General features: G+C 37.3%; 2 protein-coding genes across 3 annotated transcripts in view; both read left to right on the plus strand.

The window, feature by feature from the left end:
* Positions 1-5,903, plus strand: part of gna11b (guanine nucleotide binding protein (G protein), alpha 11b (Gq class)) — a 29,026-nt gene extending 23,123 nt beyond the window's left edge. For both annotated transcript variants that reach the window (XM_041971527.1, XM_041971526.1), the window contains exon 7: positions 1,044-5,903. In XM_041971527.1, the coding sequence (XP_041827461.1) occupies positions 1,044-1,234 (191 nt within the window). In that variant the 3' untranslated portion in view covers positions 1,235-5,903. The remainder of the gene's footprint in view (positions 1-1,043) is intronic.
* Positions 5,904-7,247: 1,344 nt separating this feature from the next.
* LOC121631092 (TLE family member 5-like) lies at positions 7,248-17,728 on the plus strand. Its single transcript, XM_041971759.1, has 7 exons — positions 7,248-7,680; positions 9,533-9,630; positions 9,930-9,993; positions 10,344-10,388; positions 10,477-10,539; positions 10,834-10,908; positions 14,513-17,728. Exons 1-7 carry the CDS (start codon positions 7,654-7,656, stop codon positions 14,750-14,752), a joined length of 612 nt encoding a protein of 203 aa, XP_041827693.1. The 5' UTR covers positions 7,248-7,653; the 3' UTR covers positions 14,753-17,728.
* The last annotated feature ends 1,180 nt before the right edge of the window (positions 17,729-18,908 follow it).

Below are 18,908 nucleotides of genomic sequence, written 5' to 3' on the forward strand. Positions count from 1 at the left end.
CCAAATGCAACAACAGCCAATCTGCCCAATCATCACATCACGCATTTAATAGAGTAAAACATTGTTTGAGCTACCAACAGTGAACAGGACTGAATGCATGTTGGGAAGAATGTGCAGACCGGTGGGAAGTGCAGGGACCTAGGCTGACGTGAACTTGCATTATCTTTCCAAATTATTTAGGTCAGTGGTCGACAACTCCGGTCCTTAAGATCTACCATCCTGTAGGTTTTAGTGTGTCCCTGGTACAACACAGCTTAAGATCTTAAGGACCGAAATTGGTGACTTCTGATTTAAGTTATTTATTTTGTGATTTTTTTTTTAATTTATTTATTTATTTATTATTTTTTAAACATCCAAAATAGCATTTTCTTCTTTTGCTGTAGAGCTGCATGCAGTACATTTATTCAACCCACACACATGCTGCATTAACTCCTCCTCTCCTTACATACAGATAGTTCCAATCAGTATGCAAGAAAGCAAGGCTTGTTTACCTGAGCACTTCTGTTCCAGCATTGAAATGTTGTGGACCCTTGTTGGGCTGCCCGTTCCCACTGCAGTTGAGAGAATAGCATGCACTGTTGTGGGCATGCGCCCAGTGTTTGGAGTCAAGTTTACTAAGCAGAAGATTAAAATGACTTCATTTCATGTTATTGGATGAGTTCAGCAGCCTGAACTAGACAAGGATGTGAATACGAGTAAAACAGGAAATTTAAAGGCATCATATTTTATTTATGTGTATTGTATTTGTAACTGCATATAAATATGACTGAAAAGTATATTGTAACACTTAGAGCATTTTCAGATTTAGCATCCTGGTAAAGACTGAGTAATGTCAGGATCATATCACCCAGCTCTACCTGGCAGTGTCAATTCCAACAGAATTTAATTTCCCCCATGGATCCCTTTAACCACTTTGTTTCTTTGAATGAACGAAATGACAGACGAGAGTAAAATATCGACACAGATGTTATGCTTTAGTTTAAATTAGACTTGGTCTGAAGTATTTGGGTGTTAACGTGGATTTATTCGTCTTTACATTTAAGGTCCCCAGAGAGATGCTCAGGCAGCACGGGAGTTCATCCTGAAAATGTTTGTGGACTTAAACCCAGACAGCGACAAGATCATCTACTCTCACTTCACTTGTGCAACGGACACTGAGAACATCCGCTTTGTGTTTGCAGCTGTCAAAGACACCATCCTACAGCTCAATCTCAAAGAGTACAACCTGGTGTGAGGGCTCTCGTACGATGCACATCTCCTCCCCATTGCACAAATTCACACCTTTTTGGGAATGTGCTGTCAACTCCACATGCATTACACAGCACACTACTCCGACACATTATTCACACACAGTCACACACAAACAGTATCTTCTTTTTTTTTTTTTTTTGTGCAGTGATCACAGATTCACAGATCCTCCCAATTGCAAATGTGCCCCTCCTCTTTCACCAAAGCCTCTTCCGCCTCCTCCTCCTCTCGGCAGCTTTTTGTGTCAGAGTCTTCGGCCCTCCCAAAGCTGCTCCTTGTGTCAGATTTGGCCATGGCTCCTGGCTCTGGTACATTTTCTCTGGCACACAAATCTTTCACACGAGCTAAACAGTGACTTGAAGAGATGTTGTGGCATTCATGTACGTGCATGTGTGTTTATATGGGGGCAGCATTGATTATTGAAGAGCTGTTTTGGTGGCAAAAAAAAAAAAAAAAAAATTAATCCCAAGCCCCCTAAGAGTTGACGGCCAGCTGCATGAGATCTGGTTCTTCGTTGTCTCCTTTCTTGCCGCCGTGGAAGGAAAGTGAGCACTTTATCTGCTGATATCATCCGAGGATCAGCGGTGCTGAAGAAGAGATGCTTCAGAGTGACTCAGCAAGGATGTGAGGTCGCACACCAGATGCAAGGGGAAGGTGCGGAGGATTCGCTCTCCACCTCACATCTATGAATGTACCCCCTGTGTGAGCATCGCATTCGCAAAAAAGAAAATAGAAATGTATATTATGAAGTAAATGCATTTGTAAACACTTAAGACAAAAAGCACGAGGGAGCGAGACATAGCTAATCAAAATCTGTTTGTTGCTGAGATTTTTTAACGTGTTTTTAATGATAGAAATTTGTTGCCATGTCTAATTCTATTTAACAAACAACTGAGTGAAGTGGTGAGAAGAAAGGATAAGAAAATCTATAAAAAATTAAGTAAAACAAAAAAGCAACCAAAAAAAGAAGCAACTAAAACTTTACTTGATATAAGTATCCTTTTAAGATTTAAGTTAATCACACGCTTCCCTCCTTCAGATGTTTTCTGTATGGATTTACAGGGACTATTTTCCACATGACAACAGTCACAACATCTAGCTCCACACCTGCATCCTCAATACGAAACACTAGTAGCAGGTTAAAAAAAAAAAACCTGCTTTTGACAGCTCTGATTGGTGGAAGTAGTTTTGGAGAAGTGTGTGATGTCATCAGTGTACATCTGCAGCTTATTTAACGAAGGAAAAGCTGTAAGTTCAACACGCCCACAAGTCGGGTTGTAAGGAGAATCCACAAAGTCACACTGGCATCACCAAGCCGTCCAATCAGACACTTCCTGATCAGGATGTGCTTTTTTTTTTCTTTTGTTTCCTTTCTTTTTTTTTTTTTTTTTTTTTTTTTTAGGTATAGTCACTTTGTTTATTAAAAAAAAGATTGCTTACTATGGAGTGATGAGAGGAAAGAGAAGTGGGAGGTTGAACCTTTCACAGGAAAAACTCTAAAGTTTGCAAATGTTTGTGTATATTTGTAAATACATATACACAAAACACTTCTGTACAAATAAGCTCTGTGGTACACCAGTTCTGGCAAAAACAAAAGTACCAAGTTTTATTAGAACAGCTTTTTTTTCCTATGAATTAATAGTAGTATTGATACTGTGATTTTGGGTTTTGTTCACTTGATTAATGAAATAACAGAGCTGAGCGGTGCAGAGGAAGCAAAGGGGTAACAATCTGAGATAAAAGGTTCCTCTCGACCAGCATAAGAACGCCACACTACTGCAACAGCTCTGTCCACAGAGTAAAACTAACTAGGGCTGGTTTTAGAAAAACAACAAAAAAAAAATCATTACAGTATGGTGATGAGATTTTTAAGAGTAATTAAAGATTTTTTTAATTTATATAATTTATGGACCAGGTTGATGGTGTTGATAATTTGACTGCTTGTGATTCTGTCATGTTGAAGGGCTCCTTTTCTCATGGCAGAGCCTACTTGAGTCTAAACTGCTGTAAAAAAAAAAACAAAACAAAAACAAAAAAACAAAAAAAAAAAACGAATGTCTGGTATAATAAGAACTTTATCTCTGCTTTCTATTAGAGACATTTCCAGTTGTGCTTGCCATTGCTTCTCCATCCATGATAATACTGTTTGATTTCTTTTGGAGCCCTCACATTTTTTTATTTTTTTTTCTCAAACTCAAAGAAACTCATTTCCTCTTGGGTTATAAATGCAGCGCTGTAATACGTCCCTAGAAAAATGTACAGTACAAACATAGGTGGACTTCTTTTTTCAGTGATTGAAGACCTCTGTGGTCCATGCTTGCTGTTTGTAACTTAACACACTTTTCTTTTTTCCTTTTCATTTTTAATTTCCAGCTTTTCTATGCTTGCTTTGAATAGTGCCAGTGAAGTGCAAATATACTTTTTTGGTCTCCGACCTTTTCTACAGGTGACTTACCCTTCATCCTCATAAAGGGCTATCACAGTGCATCCGACAGTGGGGAGTGGAGTACAGGACCACAGTGAACCAAGTCATCCACTGCTAATTCTGGTTTGTAAATGGAGATTATTTGCAGTCTGTGCTATAAGAAGTATAGGCAGGGTGATAACACAAATGTAAGGTGTGTGTGTAGAGTTTACCAACACTAAGCTGTTTTCTTTAAGTATTTCCTTAGGTTTTATAGCCCGCTCTGATCTACACTATGTTTTGTTTGCATTTGTATCACAGTGTTGCCTGTAATACTTCATGCAGTATAGAAACACTTAGTCAGCAAGCACTACAAGTATTTTTTTTTCCCCAAGTATTTTGAGTTGTAGCCAAGAAATCTTTTAAGACCATGCTGGTGTTTTTGCATATTTTATTTTGATGGCAGTTCTTGGTTTCAGCCAAAACCAGGAGCTGGTATAGAATTATGATTTTTATGACATTGACTACATGATTGATATTTTTTATGAAAAAAAAGCTGCTTCCTGTTAAATCTATTTCAGTTTTCTTCATTTTTATTGTAAAAACTTTAACATCATCGGCCCAGGCAAGTCTTCCCAGTTATTCAGTTAAACCGCCTAACAATGTCATTGCATTATAAACTGAAGGGCTCTTTGTATTTAGTCTCTTGAAATACTTCAGGGTGCCACTACTAAAGAGCTTTAACACAATGATGAACAGTGATAAATTTAATTGGATTTTTTATTTATATTAAGAGCAAAACCTCAAATCTGTATTAAATGTTTAAAGCGTCTAAATTTCAGACTTGATGGGCTTTAAAAATATATATAATAAAAACACCAGCATGGTCCATAACTGCCATCTTGTCTGCTGAAAATGACACTAACCTCACTCAGGAGGAAGCCAACTGTTAGACTTCTGTCATCGAGGATCAGGATGCCAGTATTAAAAGACGGAATGATTGACCAGTATGCACACCCAAGTATTTATCAGAAGTTGTGTTGATATTTACAGTGCTGAGTGCAGCTCACTTTAATGGTGTCAAACCATGTATTAACTTCTGGCACATGTTGAAGGGAGGAGTGGCTGATAGTGTGGGTTTGGCGAGGCTTTGGCAGCCCACAGTCGCACAGTGTGGCTTTTTTTTTTAATGTTTTGTTTTTGTCGTTTTTTTTGGGGGGGGGGCATCTCTTAACATAATCGAGCTGGAACGAAGGAATGCAGTTCGTATGAAAGTTCAGTCTCCTCATTCTTGTCCGATTTTAGCGTTAATTCACTACATTGCTTATTTATTGCCTTTCATTGCCTTGAATAACGAAAGATGGCAACCCTGACCCTTTACGGTTTTTGGAGCATGTTGTGCAACGTCCTAACCTGATCTCTGCGACGTCCCTTCCTGTGAGCTTGTTGTTGATTTAATGGAATCAATCTTATCTCTTGGACATCACTAAGGAGTTGGTGCACACTCAGCCTAAAGCTTTTTCCCCTTCTTGTTTGTTTTTTTTTTCTTTTTTTTTTTCTCCTTCCTGTATAAAACATTACCAGTACACTATTTTAGGACCACTTGATTTTTTTCCCTCACTCCAATGAAACCTGAAGGTCAATTGTGTGTATAAAATGCTTATTTGTTGCTTTGTTTGTTTATTTGCTTTATTTTGTATGTAAACCAAAATGTAAATTATGTATTATACTGAGTGTGCCAACCCCACTCTAGAGCCAGGCTCTCTCTAAGTGCCAACGCTGTGGTCATTATCAGAAGGACCACCACCTGAGATGGTTCCCTCCTTTTTAAAACACACCAGAGACTAAAAGGATAGATGATTAAGTACACGCAAAGACTTTATTCTGTATTTAAGAGTGAAGATTTAAAAGATAATCTGCTGTTTTTGTTTTGTTTAATTTTTGTTTTTTAAGAAACTGTAATTATTACTGCATGTGCTGTTTATTTTGTGTTGAAAGTGAGGGCTTGGATGTTTTCATTGAAGTAGAGCTTTCAATGAAGGGGGTTTCAATCAGCTGGTTATTATCGATTTAATGATTTACATAACTCTTGCCATATTTTTTTATGTGTTTTCATGTATTTGTTTCAACCACTGTTGCCTGATCCTCATTCAGACATGAACATGACTTATGATCATTGCCGCCTTCTAAGAGAGAAACATAATGACAAGGTATCTGTTTTAAATTGAAATAAATTTGTTCCTATACTTGCTGTTGGTGTACGAGTGAGTTTCATCTTTTTGCATGGAAAATGGAGGTAACCTAATATATTGCACAAATTTGCACCGCACAACGTGTGAAGGGGTGACAGCAGAGATCCTGCATATAAGAATTATTCTATATGTTAATCATCAAAGATGTTTTTTTTGAACAAATTAAAAACTTAAAAGTAATTCTAACCTGATGACCGAATAATCCATGTTCAACCGAAAGGCCTCCCACATATAAGACATTGGTTGTTTAGTTGTGGTGTTTCCATTACAGAGTGATCAGCTGTTTAGATGGATACAAATAAGGTTTTGGGTTTTATTAGTTTAGATTCTAGTGACACCCTCTGGTTATTTTTTTACCCGTTTAAACTACAATGTTTTCTAAAAGATGGAACAAAAGGCTCTTCAAAGAAGCAGTAAATTGCACTTTTTTTAAATGTGTTTTTCTAGTTTTATGAAAAATGGGTTCTTAATTTTATGCCATCTACAAGTGGTAAAATAAATTATTAAATTACTGAAAATGTTTTACAAAAACAACTGGAGTGATATTTCTGTGTTTATCCATGTAATTAACAATGGATAAGCAAATTAATTAGTTATCCAAAAGTATCTTTGTAATAGGGACAAGTTGTTTAATTCAAAATTGTTTCTCAAGATTTTTTACTGAAAAGTTCTCAAAGCACAAGCATTTTTTTTGTGCTTTAAATAAAACTCGGAAAACATTTAAGCCATTTATTTAAGGGGGTTAGGATTCATAAATGCCACTTTCACATGGCTAACTACAGAAGGGACAACCCAGATTGTTGTACACAGCATGCTGAAGATGAGCAGTTGAAATTTTGCATCAAGCAAAAACAACATATGGCGTTTCAAAACTATAAGAGTTGGCTTGCTTTGTTCCCACAATGCTTGTAGACGTATTATTGGAAGCATCAATGCAACACAGTCACATGCACTTCTTTAACTTCTTTAATTCCCTGGTTGTGTTGAGCAAAAGAAAAATTCTATAAATGTATTTAGAATTTTGGCGATTTTCAATATTTATTTTATTTATTTATTTATTGTGCTATTTTCAATTGAATTTGTTGTTATAACAAACCCTTTCATTCAGTATTTAACATGATTATTAAGATTATTTGGGAACAAGTTTGTAGATTTTGATGCAGCATGACTTACACCTGACCTGACTTCACTGAGACTGTATTATAATGGTTTTCTAATGGTCCCTACAGTACAATAAAAAAAGTGAGTTTTTGAAAGCTAGCCAGGGGCGCTAGACGCTTCTTAGCGGCCGCCGTGTCTCTGTTTGCGGCCCTGGCAGCAGAGCCGGCCAGTTCCGCTCTGCGTCACACGGGGCGCCCGCTCCTCCGCTGCTCGGTTTATGTTCCGGGTGATACTGCTCTTTTCAAAGCAAAGGAAAGTCTGGGGCTCATGTGTCAACATCCAGGGTTTCCCCCGGGGAGGCGTAGCGTTATCGTTATTCCCAAAGACCTGATGTTCCTTTGAAGCAGTCTTTTCTTTTCGTTAGCTTGTTCATCCTCGGAGACGGCGGAATTTCTGACTGCGAAGACCATAAGACCATCTTTGACTACCGCTGCTTTCACGTTAGCTAATGTGATTTTAAAGGATGACAGAGTGCAAAGTGCATATAGCCTCTCCAGTCATTTGATATCGTCTGGGGACCTGTTAGCTTAGCCAACTAGCCTTGTTGTTCGACCAGTCCAAGGAAACACGGCGAAACACACTGCTGACATGATGTTTCCTCAATCAAGGCACTCGGTAAGTTGGCTGTTTGAACTTATCCCGAGTGGAAGCTGAGCTAACGCTAGCTAGCAGTCGACAGCTGATAAAAACAGCAACGCTGCTGGTTGCAGGTAGCTGTCAGCTTGTCTCACAATGCCACAGACCTATCTGCATCTCTTCACCACGTCTGTACTGTTAAATAATGGCATCTCGAAGCTTGAAAGCGATGTAAATACTAGTAGAATCGCCATTTTTGGCTTGTTTGCGACTGTAACCAAGTAGCTGTTAGCTATCCTGCTCAAAACAGCTAATTTGAGTAGTTGATCAGTGAAGTGAAGTCATGCTACGTTACTGTATCAACAAACCAAACTGCGTGTAAAAATAAGTACATAACTTAATTAAATTCAAATCTAAATATACTAATTGCACAATTAAAGACTCAATAAGGGAAAAACCTTATCATATTTTTCTACCACTTTGTTGATTTAGTCATGGAAACAATCGTCTCATTAACTATAACCAGTGGTTCCAACTCTATTCGTTTACTTAACACATACTACGTTGCAATGTGTGTGTATTTTAATACCCTCTCTAGTATAAGATGATAAGAAAAGTTATCTATGAAAACCGCAAGTAAAGGGAGAGCTCTACAAACACACAAAACAACATTTAGCATTAACCAAAGCACAACATCCAATGTGCCCATATAAAGTTGCTGGTTCCTGAAATAAGAGAGCACATGCATGTACCATAGCTGTTGGTTAGTTTCAGCATGTGACTCCTGTTCCTCTTTCAAAAGAATAAAATGAAAATGGGTGGGTGATTTTTATTTATGTATTTTTGTGACGTTATTACAGCTCCATTGTAATGCTCTGTCTAGTTCCTCTACATCTGTGCAGCATCTGCGTAGATGATGCTATGGAAAGGATAATATTAGAATCATGATTATTTGGGTTCAGAAACAGTGTAGTTGGCCAATCAGTCTACTTACTTGTTTTGCACTTATTGAGGAAAAATATAAATAATATAATTTCAGAGTGGATTTATGTGAACTTAAAGTAAGAACCAAATTAAATGTCTACTGCTTAGCAGAGAGTGAGATTACACTTTTAGATTGGGATGTGATTATTAATTTCAAAGAAAAATGAAAAGTGAGCAAGGTACGGTTTGCCCTATGGATGCAGCTTTTTGACCTCTGTGCAACCGAACAACTCCTTGTTCCTTGTTAAATCCCATAATCCATCTACAAACCTCTTGCCCTTGTGCCACTCATTTAGAGCGTAATGAGGTTTAGGGACCCAGATAAACCCTGGATTACAGCTTTGTGCTGATGAGTTAAGTGTAGTCTATACATAACCAGACTTCTAATGCAGCCTAAATACCTCTCACATATGGTCTGTATGGAACCATTCAGCCTTATGTGAAGACCTTTTCTTGACCAACATACTTGGTACTCCTAAAAGAGTGAAGGAGGTCATTGTTTTTGTGCCAACAGATGTCTTATATCAACTTCTTTAAGACAGCTGTGGACATCCTCTTTACTCTGGTTGATGGCACTGTACTATCAGTCCAAAATCTTATTTTATGCCATCCTCATGCAATCTGAGGTGAAGACAATTTTAGGCTGAACTTTGTTTGGGCTGTCCTCTGAAAGTGTTAGTCTAAGAGGTTAAGCTGCTGTTTTTAAACAAACTCTAGACGCTTTGGTTAAAACACATGCACCACACCATGACATCTGTACTGTATCTGGAAATGGTGTCTATTTTGTGTTAGTGTGTGAAAGCAAAGGTTGAGAGTCCAAATGCTGGTTTTAGACTGAGGGTCCTGGTCCTGGTACAGTCCACATATTTCTAGGTCTGATGCAGGAATTTTTGTGCTCTTTCCCAAGGCATCCTCTCAGTCCAGTCAACCTCTGAAGTTCACCACCTCTGACTCCTGTGACCGCATCAAGGATGAGTTCCAGTTCCTCCAAGCACAATACCACAGGTACAAAAGTTAACATAGCCACACACACACACCTAATATTTAGTTACTTTACTTAGAAAGACTTCCTTGAACAGATTTAGGGGCAATAGCTTTTCCATTTTTTCAGTACATGTCATCTTTAGTTAATTTTCGCTCGATTTACTAATCACTAATTCCGTTTTAGATTTACTTTTTGTTCTAATGTGTTATTACACGTTTTGCTAAGAGATAGACCACTTAACTAAAGGTTAAACTTGAACTGGCACGCAGGAAAAATAAAAGATGATCTTCATTGTGTGAATTTTATAATGTTTCTACAGTCTGAAGTTGGAGTGTGATAAACTGGCCTCTGAAAAGTCAGAGATGCAGCGTCACTATATCATGGTAAGCGATGCACTGAATCTTTCTTTTTATTGTGTGTTTCTTGATTAACTATCCTGAGTTAAAAATGTATTCTTTTTAACTATTCTTTTTAATTATTCTGTCAGCAGTACATGATTACATCTGCGAGGAAGCAGCACGTTTTGCATGTCTTCAACACTTGAGCCAGATTCTGAAAGCTTCTCTGATAGCCAATGTTCAGTTAAAGATCGCATGAATTTTCATTAGATCACTAATGTAGAAAAAAGTTGGTTTTGATTCTGAAGTCTTATGCCTTTGAGATATGAAAAGGTACAGAAAAATGGAGCTATGATAGATTATAATTCTTCTTTCCATCACTCTGTGTATTGCAGTATTATGAAATGTCTTATGGGCTGAACATTGAAATGCACAAACAGGTAAGTAACTGTTTCTAATTATCTTCTAACAGCTCAGGTCTAGTGGTTTGCTGGTCTGACTGGTGTCTTGCTGCTGTTTCCTTTCCAGGCTGAAATAGTGAAAAGACTCAACGGGATCTGTGCTCAAGTGCTGCCTTACCTTTCGCAGGAGGTAATGACGGCTACACCTTCATGTGCATTCACAATTCTGACCTATAGTGGATGACAGTTTCTGTCTAGTGGGTGTTATAAAGTTAGTGTGAGCTACAGACTTTTAGTTTAATTATACAATTTTCCCTTTATTATTACTATTCTGGTGGTATTACCTTAAGTGTTTTACAGTTTCAGCTATTAATACTGTTCTTAATAATGATTTTAAGTAACTGGAAAATCAGGTGTGATGCATGATTATTTTTTTTCAGCCACATTAAATCATATGTATGAATGTAAAACGTCTTAATTTCAGCACCAACAGCAAGTCATGGGCGCCATAGAGAGAGCCAAGCAGGTCACACCTCCTGAGATGAACTCCATCATACGGGTAAGCAGACCCAGAACCATTTAAATTTAATGTTGCATTAACTTCCAACAGCCACCAGATGCTGCTGTGAGATATTCTGGTTTATTTATCCCTGCATTTTTGTCCACTGTGTCAGAATTTATAACTCTGGCTACATAGAGGAAGAAATGAATCTCAAAACGATTCAAGTTAAAGATGAAACATTATCACATTTTTTTTTTTTTTTTTTTTTCAAAAATTTTTAGTTTAAGGAAAGTAATAAGGTCACTGTGCAAATGGTTTTGCATTTAGATATGGTCTGTCAATCAGGAAAGTCCAGATGTTGGTAGCTATTTAAGATTTATAAAACCTCTAGAAACAGCCACCATGACGTCCTTTTAGTGACTGCTTAGACCTAAAAAAAAAAAAAAAAAAATCATAATGATTATGCCCACAAAGCAAAAGGAGGCCATGAAATAATACAACAAAGATTTAAAGGTAGCTATTTCTCAGTTAGCAGTGTAATTACTTGGAAGTTAACAGTAATGGTTGATGTTAAGGTCAAAATAAGATAGGGAAAGGAACACTTTTTAAACAAGAGATTTTCTTCTTCTTTTTTTTTTTTTTTTTTTTTTTGAAAGGGTAAAAATACAAAACCATTATCAGCCTGAACTGTTCCATAATAGAACATAAAAGCATATCAGATGTTGAAACAGAAAGCTTGTTTTGAACTTGATGGCAGCAACATATCTCACATTAGTAACAAACGGTGGAAAAGTAATGAGCACAAAAAAAAACCAGAAGGAGCATTTGACAAGTAACTAGGTTAACTAGCAACAAGTCCAGAGTAACATGGCTGGGTATAAAAGAAACATTTGAGAGGCAGACGTCTTAGATGTAAAGATGGGCAGAGGTTCACCAATCTGCAACAAACTGAACCTAAAAATTGTGAAACAATTTCAGAAAAATGTTTCTCAATGTCAAATTGCAAAGACTTTGAAGATCCCAGCATCCACAGTGTATGATATCATCTAAAGATTCAGAGAATGACAATGCTTAAGGTAAAAAGGCAGAAGGTTATCATGATTGGGGCATTGTATTGCGGAAAAAAAAAGATTGATTCCCAACTGGAAATCACTGCATGGGCTCAGTAACACCTCCAGAAATCACTGGAAACACAGTTTGCTGTGCAATCCATAAATGCAGGTTAGAGGTCTATCACGCAAAGAAAAAGCCATGATTGAGAAAGCCATCTTTTACAGAACCAAGCTCAATTAAAATGAAAACTTTTCAGTGGTCAGATGGATCAAAATTTGACTTTTTTTTGAGACCACAAGAGGAGAGGAACCACCCAGCTTCTTTTTTTAGCAGACAGTTTGAAAACCTGCATCTCTGATAGGTTGCATTAGGGCCTATGGAGTGGAGCTTACACATCTGTGAAGATTCAAACTTATTATCAGTAGAAAAAATTAGGTACATCTTAAAGCATAAAAAATAGAAAGCCCAGGACTGTTGAGCAAATGGTAAACATTACCCTGTTCCAGCCTTTTTGTGATGTCACTAACATCAAATTAAAATGAACTAATATTTTCCATAAATGATAAAATGTCTTAGTTTCAACATCAGTTACGTTGTTAATCGCTAAAATATAAGTTTATGAGAATTGAAAATTGTTGCTTTCTGTTGTCATTTACATTTTACACAGCACCCCGACTGTTTGGAATTGTGGTTGTAAAACATTTTCTCTTCAAAGATACGTTTGGTGCAGTTTTTAATGAAAAAGAATTCTTTAAAACTGTTGTGTGCCCTATGTTGCATTTAGTGGCGCAAGGAATATTTCACCTGTAGAGAAAAGAACGTAAACAAATAATGGAATCAAATATACTTTTTTTATAAAAATGTTGGGAAAAGGTAGTCTTTCATAAAAATGGAAGGTTTTGTCTGCAGTGCATGGGCAAGACACAAATGAACAACTATAGGCTGATCTCAAATCTTCCATTTTAAATAAGATCGTGAAAAAGGTAATTGTCAGTCTTGACTATTGAAAATTGTCAGTTTTAGTTTTTCCGGCACTACACTGGTTTAAAACCTACTTGGAGAACAGGAAGTACTTTGTGTCAACAGGTAACTTTACTTCTGAGCAGACAAGAATTATAAGTGGAGTTCCCCAAGGTTCCATCCTGGGGCCTCTTCAGTTTAACATCTACTTTCTCCCACTGGCACAGGCCATAAAGAAAAACAAAATTAGTTACCATAGCTACGCAGATGACACACAAATATATATTACAATTTCACCAGGAGACCGAGGCCACGTACAGGCTCTTGGTAAATGCATTGAGGAGATTAATGACTGGATGTGTCTGAACTTTCTTCAGTTAAACAAAAACAAAACTGAGGTGAATGTATTTGGAGCCAAAGAGAAACAGTTAAAGGTCACCACAGAGCTTCAGTCTATACACCTAAAAACCACCAACCAGGCCAGAAGTCTGGGTGTAGTGATGGACTCAGACCTAAACTTTGAAGAACACATTAAGTGAATCACAAAGTCAGTCTTCTATCACCTTAAGAATTTATCAAGGGTAAAAGATCTGATGTCTCAGCAGGACCTGGAAAAACTAGTTCATGCTTTCATCTTTAGTCGGCTTTATTGTATCAGTGTTTTTACAGGTTCTATCTAAAACAAGTCAATTAGACGCCTGCAGCTTATTCAGAACTCTGCTGCTCGCGTCCTCACTAAGACCAAGAAAGTGGACCACATCAGTCCAGCTCTGAGGTCTTTACACTGGCTGCCTGTTCGTCAGAGAATAGATTTTAAAGTTCTGCTGCTGGTCTATAAAGCTCTGAATGGTTTAGGACCAACATACATCAGTGACCTTGACCCAGTATGAACCTAACAGACCCCTAAGGCCACCTGGATCCGGTCTCTTATCAGTTCCCAGAGCCAGAACCAGACATTGAGAAGCTGCATTCAGCTTCGATTCTCCACATGTCTGAAACAAACTTCCATAAAGCCTCAGATCAGCTGAAACACAAGAAGAACCTCTGCTGCATTTCACTAGTTTTTATTTAAAAGTCCAAATCTGCATCTGTATTTTTTAAGCTTGAATTTTGAAACTTGATCATGTTTTAATGCTGATTTTATCTAATGTTCTCTCTTTTTACCTTTTCTCTTGTTTTTAATTTTAAATTATGCTTGTTACCCAAATTTCCCTGAGGACTCTCCAAAGGGATTAATAAAGTATTTCTATTCTATTCTATTCTATTCTATTATTTTCTGATGTTTCAATGTTTCTTTAAAGCACTTTGAATCACTCTGTTGTTGATTTGTGCTATACAGATAAACTTGCCTTGCCTTCATTCATTTAACCATTAACTTTAAATGTACATTTTTGATCTAATTAATTATCTAATTATTTATCAATTAATTATGTATACATTTTTGCCTGTGCATACATACCGCACTATGTATAACTATGTTTAGAAGTAATTGAAATGTTTCAGTTAAACATCTGCCAGTATGCACAGGTAATACAGATATAAAACAGAGAAAATACTCTGCAGAGGCAGATTACTACTGTTTTCTCCATAACTAGTTTCAAGGTACATTCTTATCTTCTTTGTTTCTTTTCTATTTGTGTGTTTGCAGCAACAGCTTCAGGTGCAGCACCTGTCTCAGCTCCAGGGTCTGGCCCTGCCTGTGACCCCACTGCCCCTAGGCCTCACCCCACCCTCCCTGCCTGCTGTCTCCTCCAGCTCCGGCCTACTCTCCCTCTCCTCCATCTTGGCCAACTACTCTCATGGCCAGCCACCGACAGTGAAGGAGGACAAGGCCAGAGAAGCTGCGGAGAGAGCGCCCAGAGGAGAGGATGGCGACAAGTCAGACTAGTGCAGACACAGCAAGGAGGTTAGGGTGGGGGTGTGTGTGGGGGTGTTAAAGGTTAAGCTGTAACTGTATATGGTGATTGATGTAAGTCTGGCTGCTGAATGTTGTAGAACAGAAACCGCAGGGATGATGGAAAAAGGATGGAGCTAAAAACTTTTGGATGTGCAGAGGAGGAAACTCTCTAAAACTGCGAGTTAATGCTCTTATTTAGTGGTTATAGATTCGGTTCTGGCTTCTACACTTTAATAGATGCTTTTTTTTTATTTAGTGTAGGCCATTGTTGTTAGAGTTAACGCAAGATTAATGTTTTCCTGTTTGGAGTGAGAGTTGAGGATGAAACCATAACAGCAGCTTCCTGAACGTGAATCTGCCTTTGGCAGATTTATTTTTCTGACTTGTGTCAGTGCTTATGTCCACTTCCTCTGTAGTCCCCCTCATTGTTTCTCGCTTGCTGATATGTTCCAGTTCCAATAAGCAGTTTTAAGATCATCCCAGTTCTCTGGAACTCCTTCTCCTCCAAGTATGACATATGACAGCTCCATCTTCATATCTTCTGAAATAAAAACCTCTTTGGTTAGTTTTGTCATGAATTCATCTTCTTGGAACCAAAAGACATCTTAGTCTGATGTTAATTGTAAGTTTTTAAAGAGACTTCTTACTTGTCAGGTGAGTCAAGCCTAAGATATCAGTAGTTGGGTAAGATACACAGCTTGGGAGTTAATTCATGTTTCATGGGTTTAGCTGTTGCTGCTATGTGTTAGATTGAATTTACCATGATTTGTCTTTTAGATGAGAGTTCAAGCTCTGAATTCTTTTTCTTTTCAGTTGATGATTGGATTTTTGACTTGTTTTTGTGAAGTGAGGCAAGAGCATCATTAGTCCTTAAAAGGTATCTGTGTGTTTGAGTGAATGTGGCTGGAAAGAAGACAGTTGTTTTACTTAATGATTTTCTTTAAGTATTTTCCTTGTACCTTTGGGCCAAACAATGTTCCCACATTTAAAAACTTGCTACATTTGTCATGAAAAATGGAATTTGACTAAATTTGAACAGGACGTCATTTTAAAACCAGACAGAGGAGTACTGTATGCCTTTTAGTTTAGTTCAGTTTCTACTAATACTGTATCAAACAGTGGTGTTTTCATGTCTTTTTAATTTTGTGCACTCCCCCTGCTGTTTTTGTTTTTAATAACCCTAATCCTACAATTTCCTAAATTGCAAAAGCTTGCATGCCAAACAATCCCTAATCATAACCCTCAAGAAAAACACACACTTTTGCAAAGATATTTCAACAAAACTTTATTGAAAAAAACAAAATCTCTTTAGCACAAGCTCTGTTGCAATACATACTTTACTGCATACAGCAACTGTATCTGGATAGGCTATATTTTTCCCCACCTAATAGCTTGTGCATTTCTTTTTTTGAATTGCACTGTGCAGCAGTATTGCCAGTCAAACAGCAAACTTAAAAATCAACTATTTATCAAAATTCAGATAAATCTGAATACAGGTCTCAGCAGCCATTTATCCTGTTATTAGATTGGGTCTTACTGAATGGGATGCTACTAGCAGACACATCTCACCTCAAATTCAGCCTTCTGTTATGTCAACATGTTGCTGTTAACATGACCCTCCTCATGCTTTATGTAGACCAGGGATAGCCAACTCCGGACCTCTTGGGCCAGTGTTCTGCAGGTTTTCGATGTTTTTGCCTGTTGCAACACACCAAACTCAAATGAGTGGGTAATTAGCAGATTAGCTGTACAAATCTGGGTCTGAATTAAGTGTGTGACAGCTGGAAACTTCTGAAACCTGCAGAACACCAGCCCTCGAGGACCAGGATTGAGGATCCCTGCATTAGCCAACTGAAACTTAAGTTGTTCTAATTAATTAGTTTTCAAATGCAAGAAGTGAGTTGTAGGTGGGGGGGTATGGGTTTGCAATTTGGTCATTTGAGCATTATTTGTATAGCACTTTTCTTAAAGTTACACTGTGCTTCACAAGGAGGGATTATGTAAGTTAGATCAGATGGATGTTCACAAAAACACAGTAAACGTTTAACACTCTCCTGCAGAGCACAAAAGAAATAGATCCATTTCTTACAGCTGGAAAAATCTTAACTGATCACCGATTAAAAATGATGCAAGCTCAGAAAACAACAGATTAATGTTTTCAAGTTGGAAACACATCGTTGTGTCTTTGCCTTTTGAAATAATTTAATATCCAGTTAATCAAATGTCATATGCTGAATTCTTTATGAAATGAAAAAAAAAAAAGAAAAAAGTTGTAGATGGCATGTTTGAATTTGGTGTTTTGATTGAGAAATGTTCACTATTTAGTCAGCAGAGGGCAGCAATGCTTTTCAGGTCAGAATAAGGTGCTTATGGCAGGTGTACTCTCATTTAAAGAGGTGGAGCCAAAGGGGGGCCATGTCCACCACCGTCTTAAGCCTGACCACCTCACATGCCATCCCACACAACCAATAGTCAAGTCCTTCAGAGGACCACTCATGTACTCATAGAACTAGAGTTGCATGTAGAAACTACTAAACTATTAATAAATAAGTAGCTCTTTATTTGTATAGCACTTTATACCACCGGATTGTAGCACAAACTGCTATATAAAGAACTGAGTAAACACTAGCATTTAGTAGGTTTGCTATTAGGAAACATTAGGGGCAGATAAAAGCAGTTGCCAAATTGTTTAGTTCTTAAATCCTAAAATGGTACCATTAATACCATAAATTTAAATAAAATTAAAAGAACAATGTATTAAAATTTTGTGCTACAGTAAAAATTAAATAAATCAGAAAAACTACACAAACAGTGAAGTGAAAATGAATATATAAACAAATAAAACAGACACAAAGACCAGAGTAAAAATATAATAAAAATAAACCTTTATAGCGGGAGGTAAACCTGGCTGTAACTTAATTGACTTGATAGAAAAATGAGTAAATAAAATTTTATCTGCAATTCAGGGGAAAAAACCCCAAACTGCTTCTGATCTTATTGGATCCTCGAAATGACAATTAGATGAATGCATTCTTTCTACATGCCGGTCCTTTCTGCATTTAAGTAAACGTACTCTGTAACTATGTGCTGAAAAAAACAATAATGACATCATTTTCTGTGACACCCGAATTAAAGTGATGGTCTCAGTTTAGCCGCCCCAATGAACCCTTTCGGGCTCCACCACTGTCCAAGTCGGTCTGTTTGTGCCTTCCTGACTCCTGCATTCTTTCACTGTCCTATTTTCATCACTGTATGTTGTCATCCTACGATATCATGAGTGAAAAGCCACCTCTGATCTCCGAGCACATCCAAAAAGAAAAAAAAAAGTGTAAAACTCTCCTCTGTATTTCGATTTGAGAAGCACTTCAGTTGTGGCTCATTTCTGTTTCATTTTCTTCTTCTTGTCTGTGTTCGTGTTGTTTTGGGGGGGTGGTAAACAGTTTTGTCTCCCGGGAGAGTTGATTTTCATATGTTGAGCACGGAAACAGATCACATGTTTGCACTCAAGTAAACTGACTTCAGTCTGTGTGGAAAATCTTTGGTAAAAATCAGACATGTGAATGGTTTGTGTGTGTTTGTTTTGCTGTGAAGGGCCAATTTGTATACATATGAATATATCAATATACATATTTTTTAAAGCATTTTTGTAAGTTTCAAAGCTGCTTTTTAACGTGTGTGTATCATGAAAGACCTTGGTGTTGTGTGTATGTGTGTGAGCATAACGAGCCTACAGTAAGAGGCACAATGTTGTTTAACATGTTTTTTCTCCCTGTTTTTCCTCTCCCATTCATTCTCTCAGTAGCTTGTAAAATGTAACATTGTTTCTAGGTTTGTAAATGTTTTATCCTTTTTTGTTGTATTTTTTCTTCTTTTTTTTGTGGAAGCAAACTGTTAAATGTGTTTCTAAACACACATTTTAAAAATATCTGCTACTAAAAACAAAAAGATGTAAGCAAGCAACTGTGTACTCTGAGAATGAATTGACCTTTTAGCAGTAAGGAAGCTCCTCTGGTGCCTTACAATAAAAGACCTGATTAAGCGTGTTCATTTGTTTGTTTATGTGGAAAAACAATGAAAAGGAGCTAAATCCACTGGCAATGCAGGATGAGTTACTTTACTGTTGGATATGTACACTTGCTGTCTTAGG

This window comes from Melanotaenia boesemani, chromosome 20 (genome assembly GCF_017639745.1).
Source record: "Melanotaenia boesemani isolate fMelBoe1 chromosome 20, fMelBoe1.pri, whole genome shotgun sequence".
NCBI classification, from domain to species: Eukaryota; Metazoa; Chordata; class Actinopteri; order Atheriniformes; family Melanotaeniidae; genus Melanotaenia; species Melanotaenia boesemani.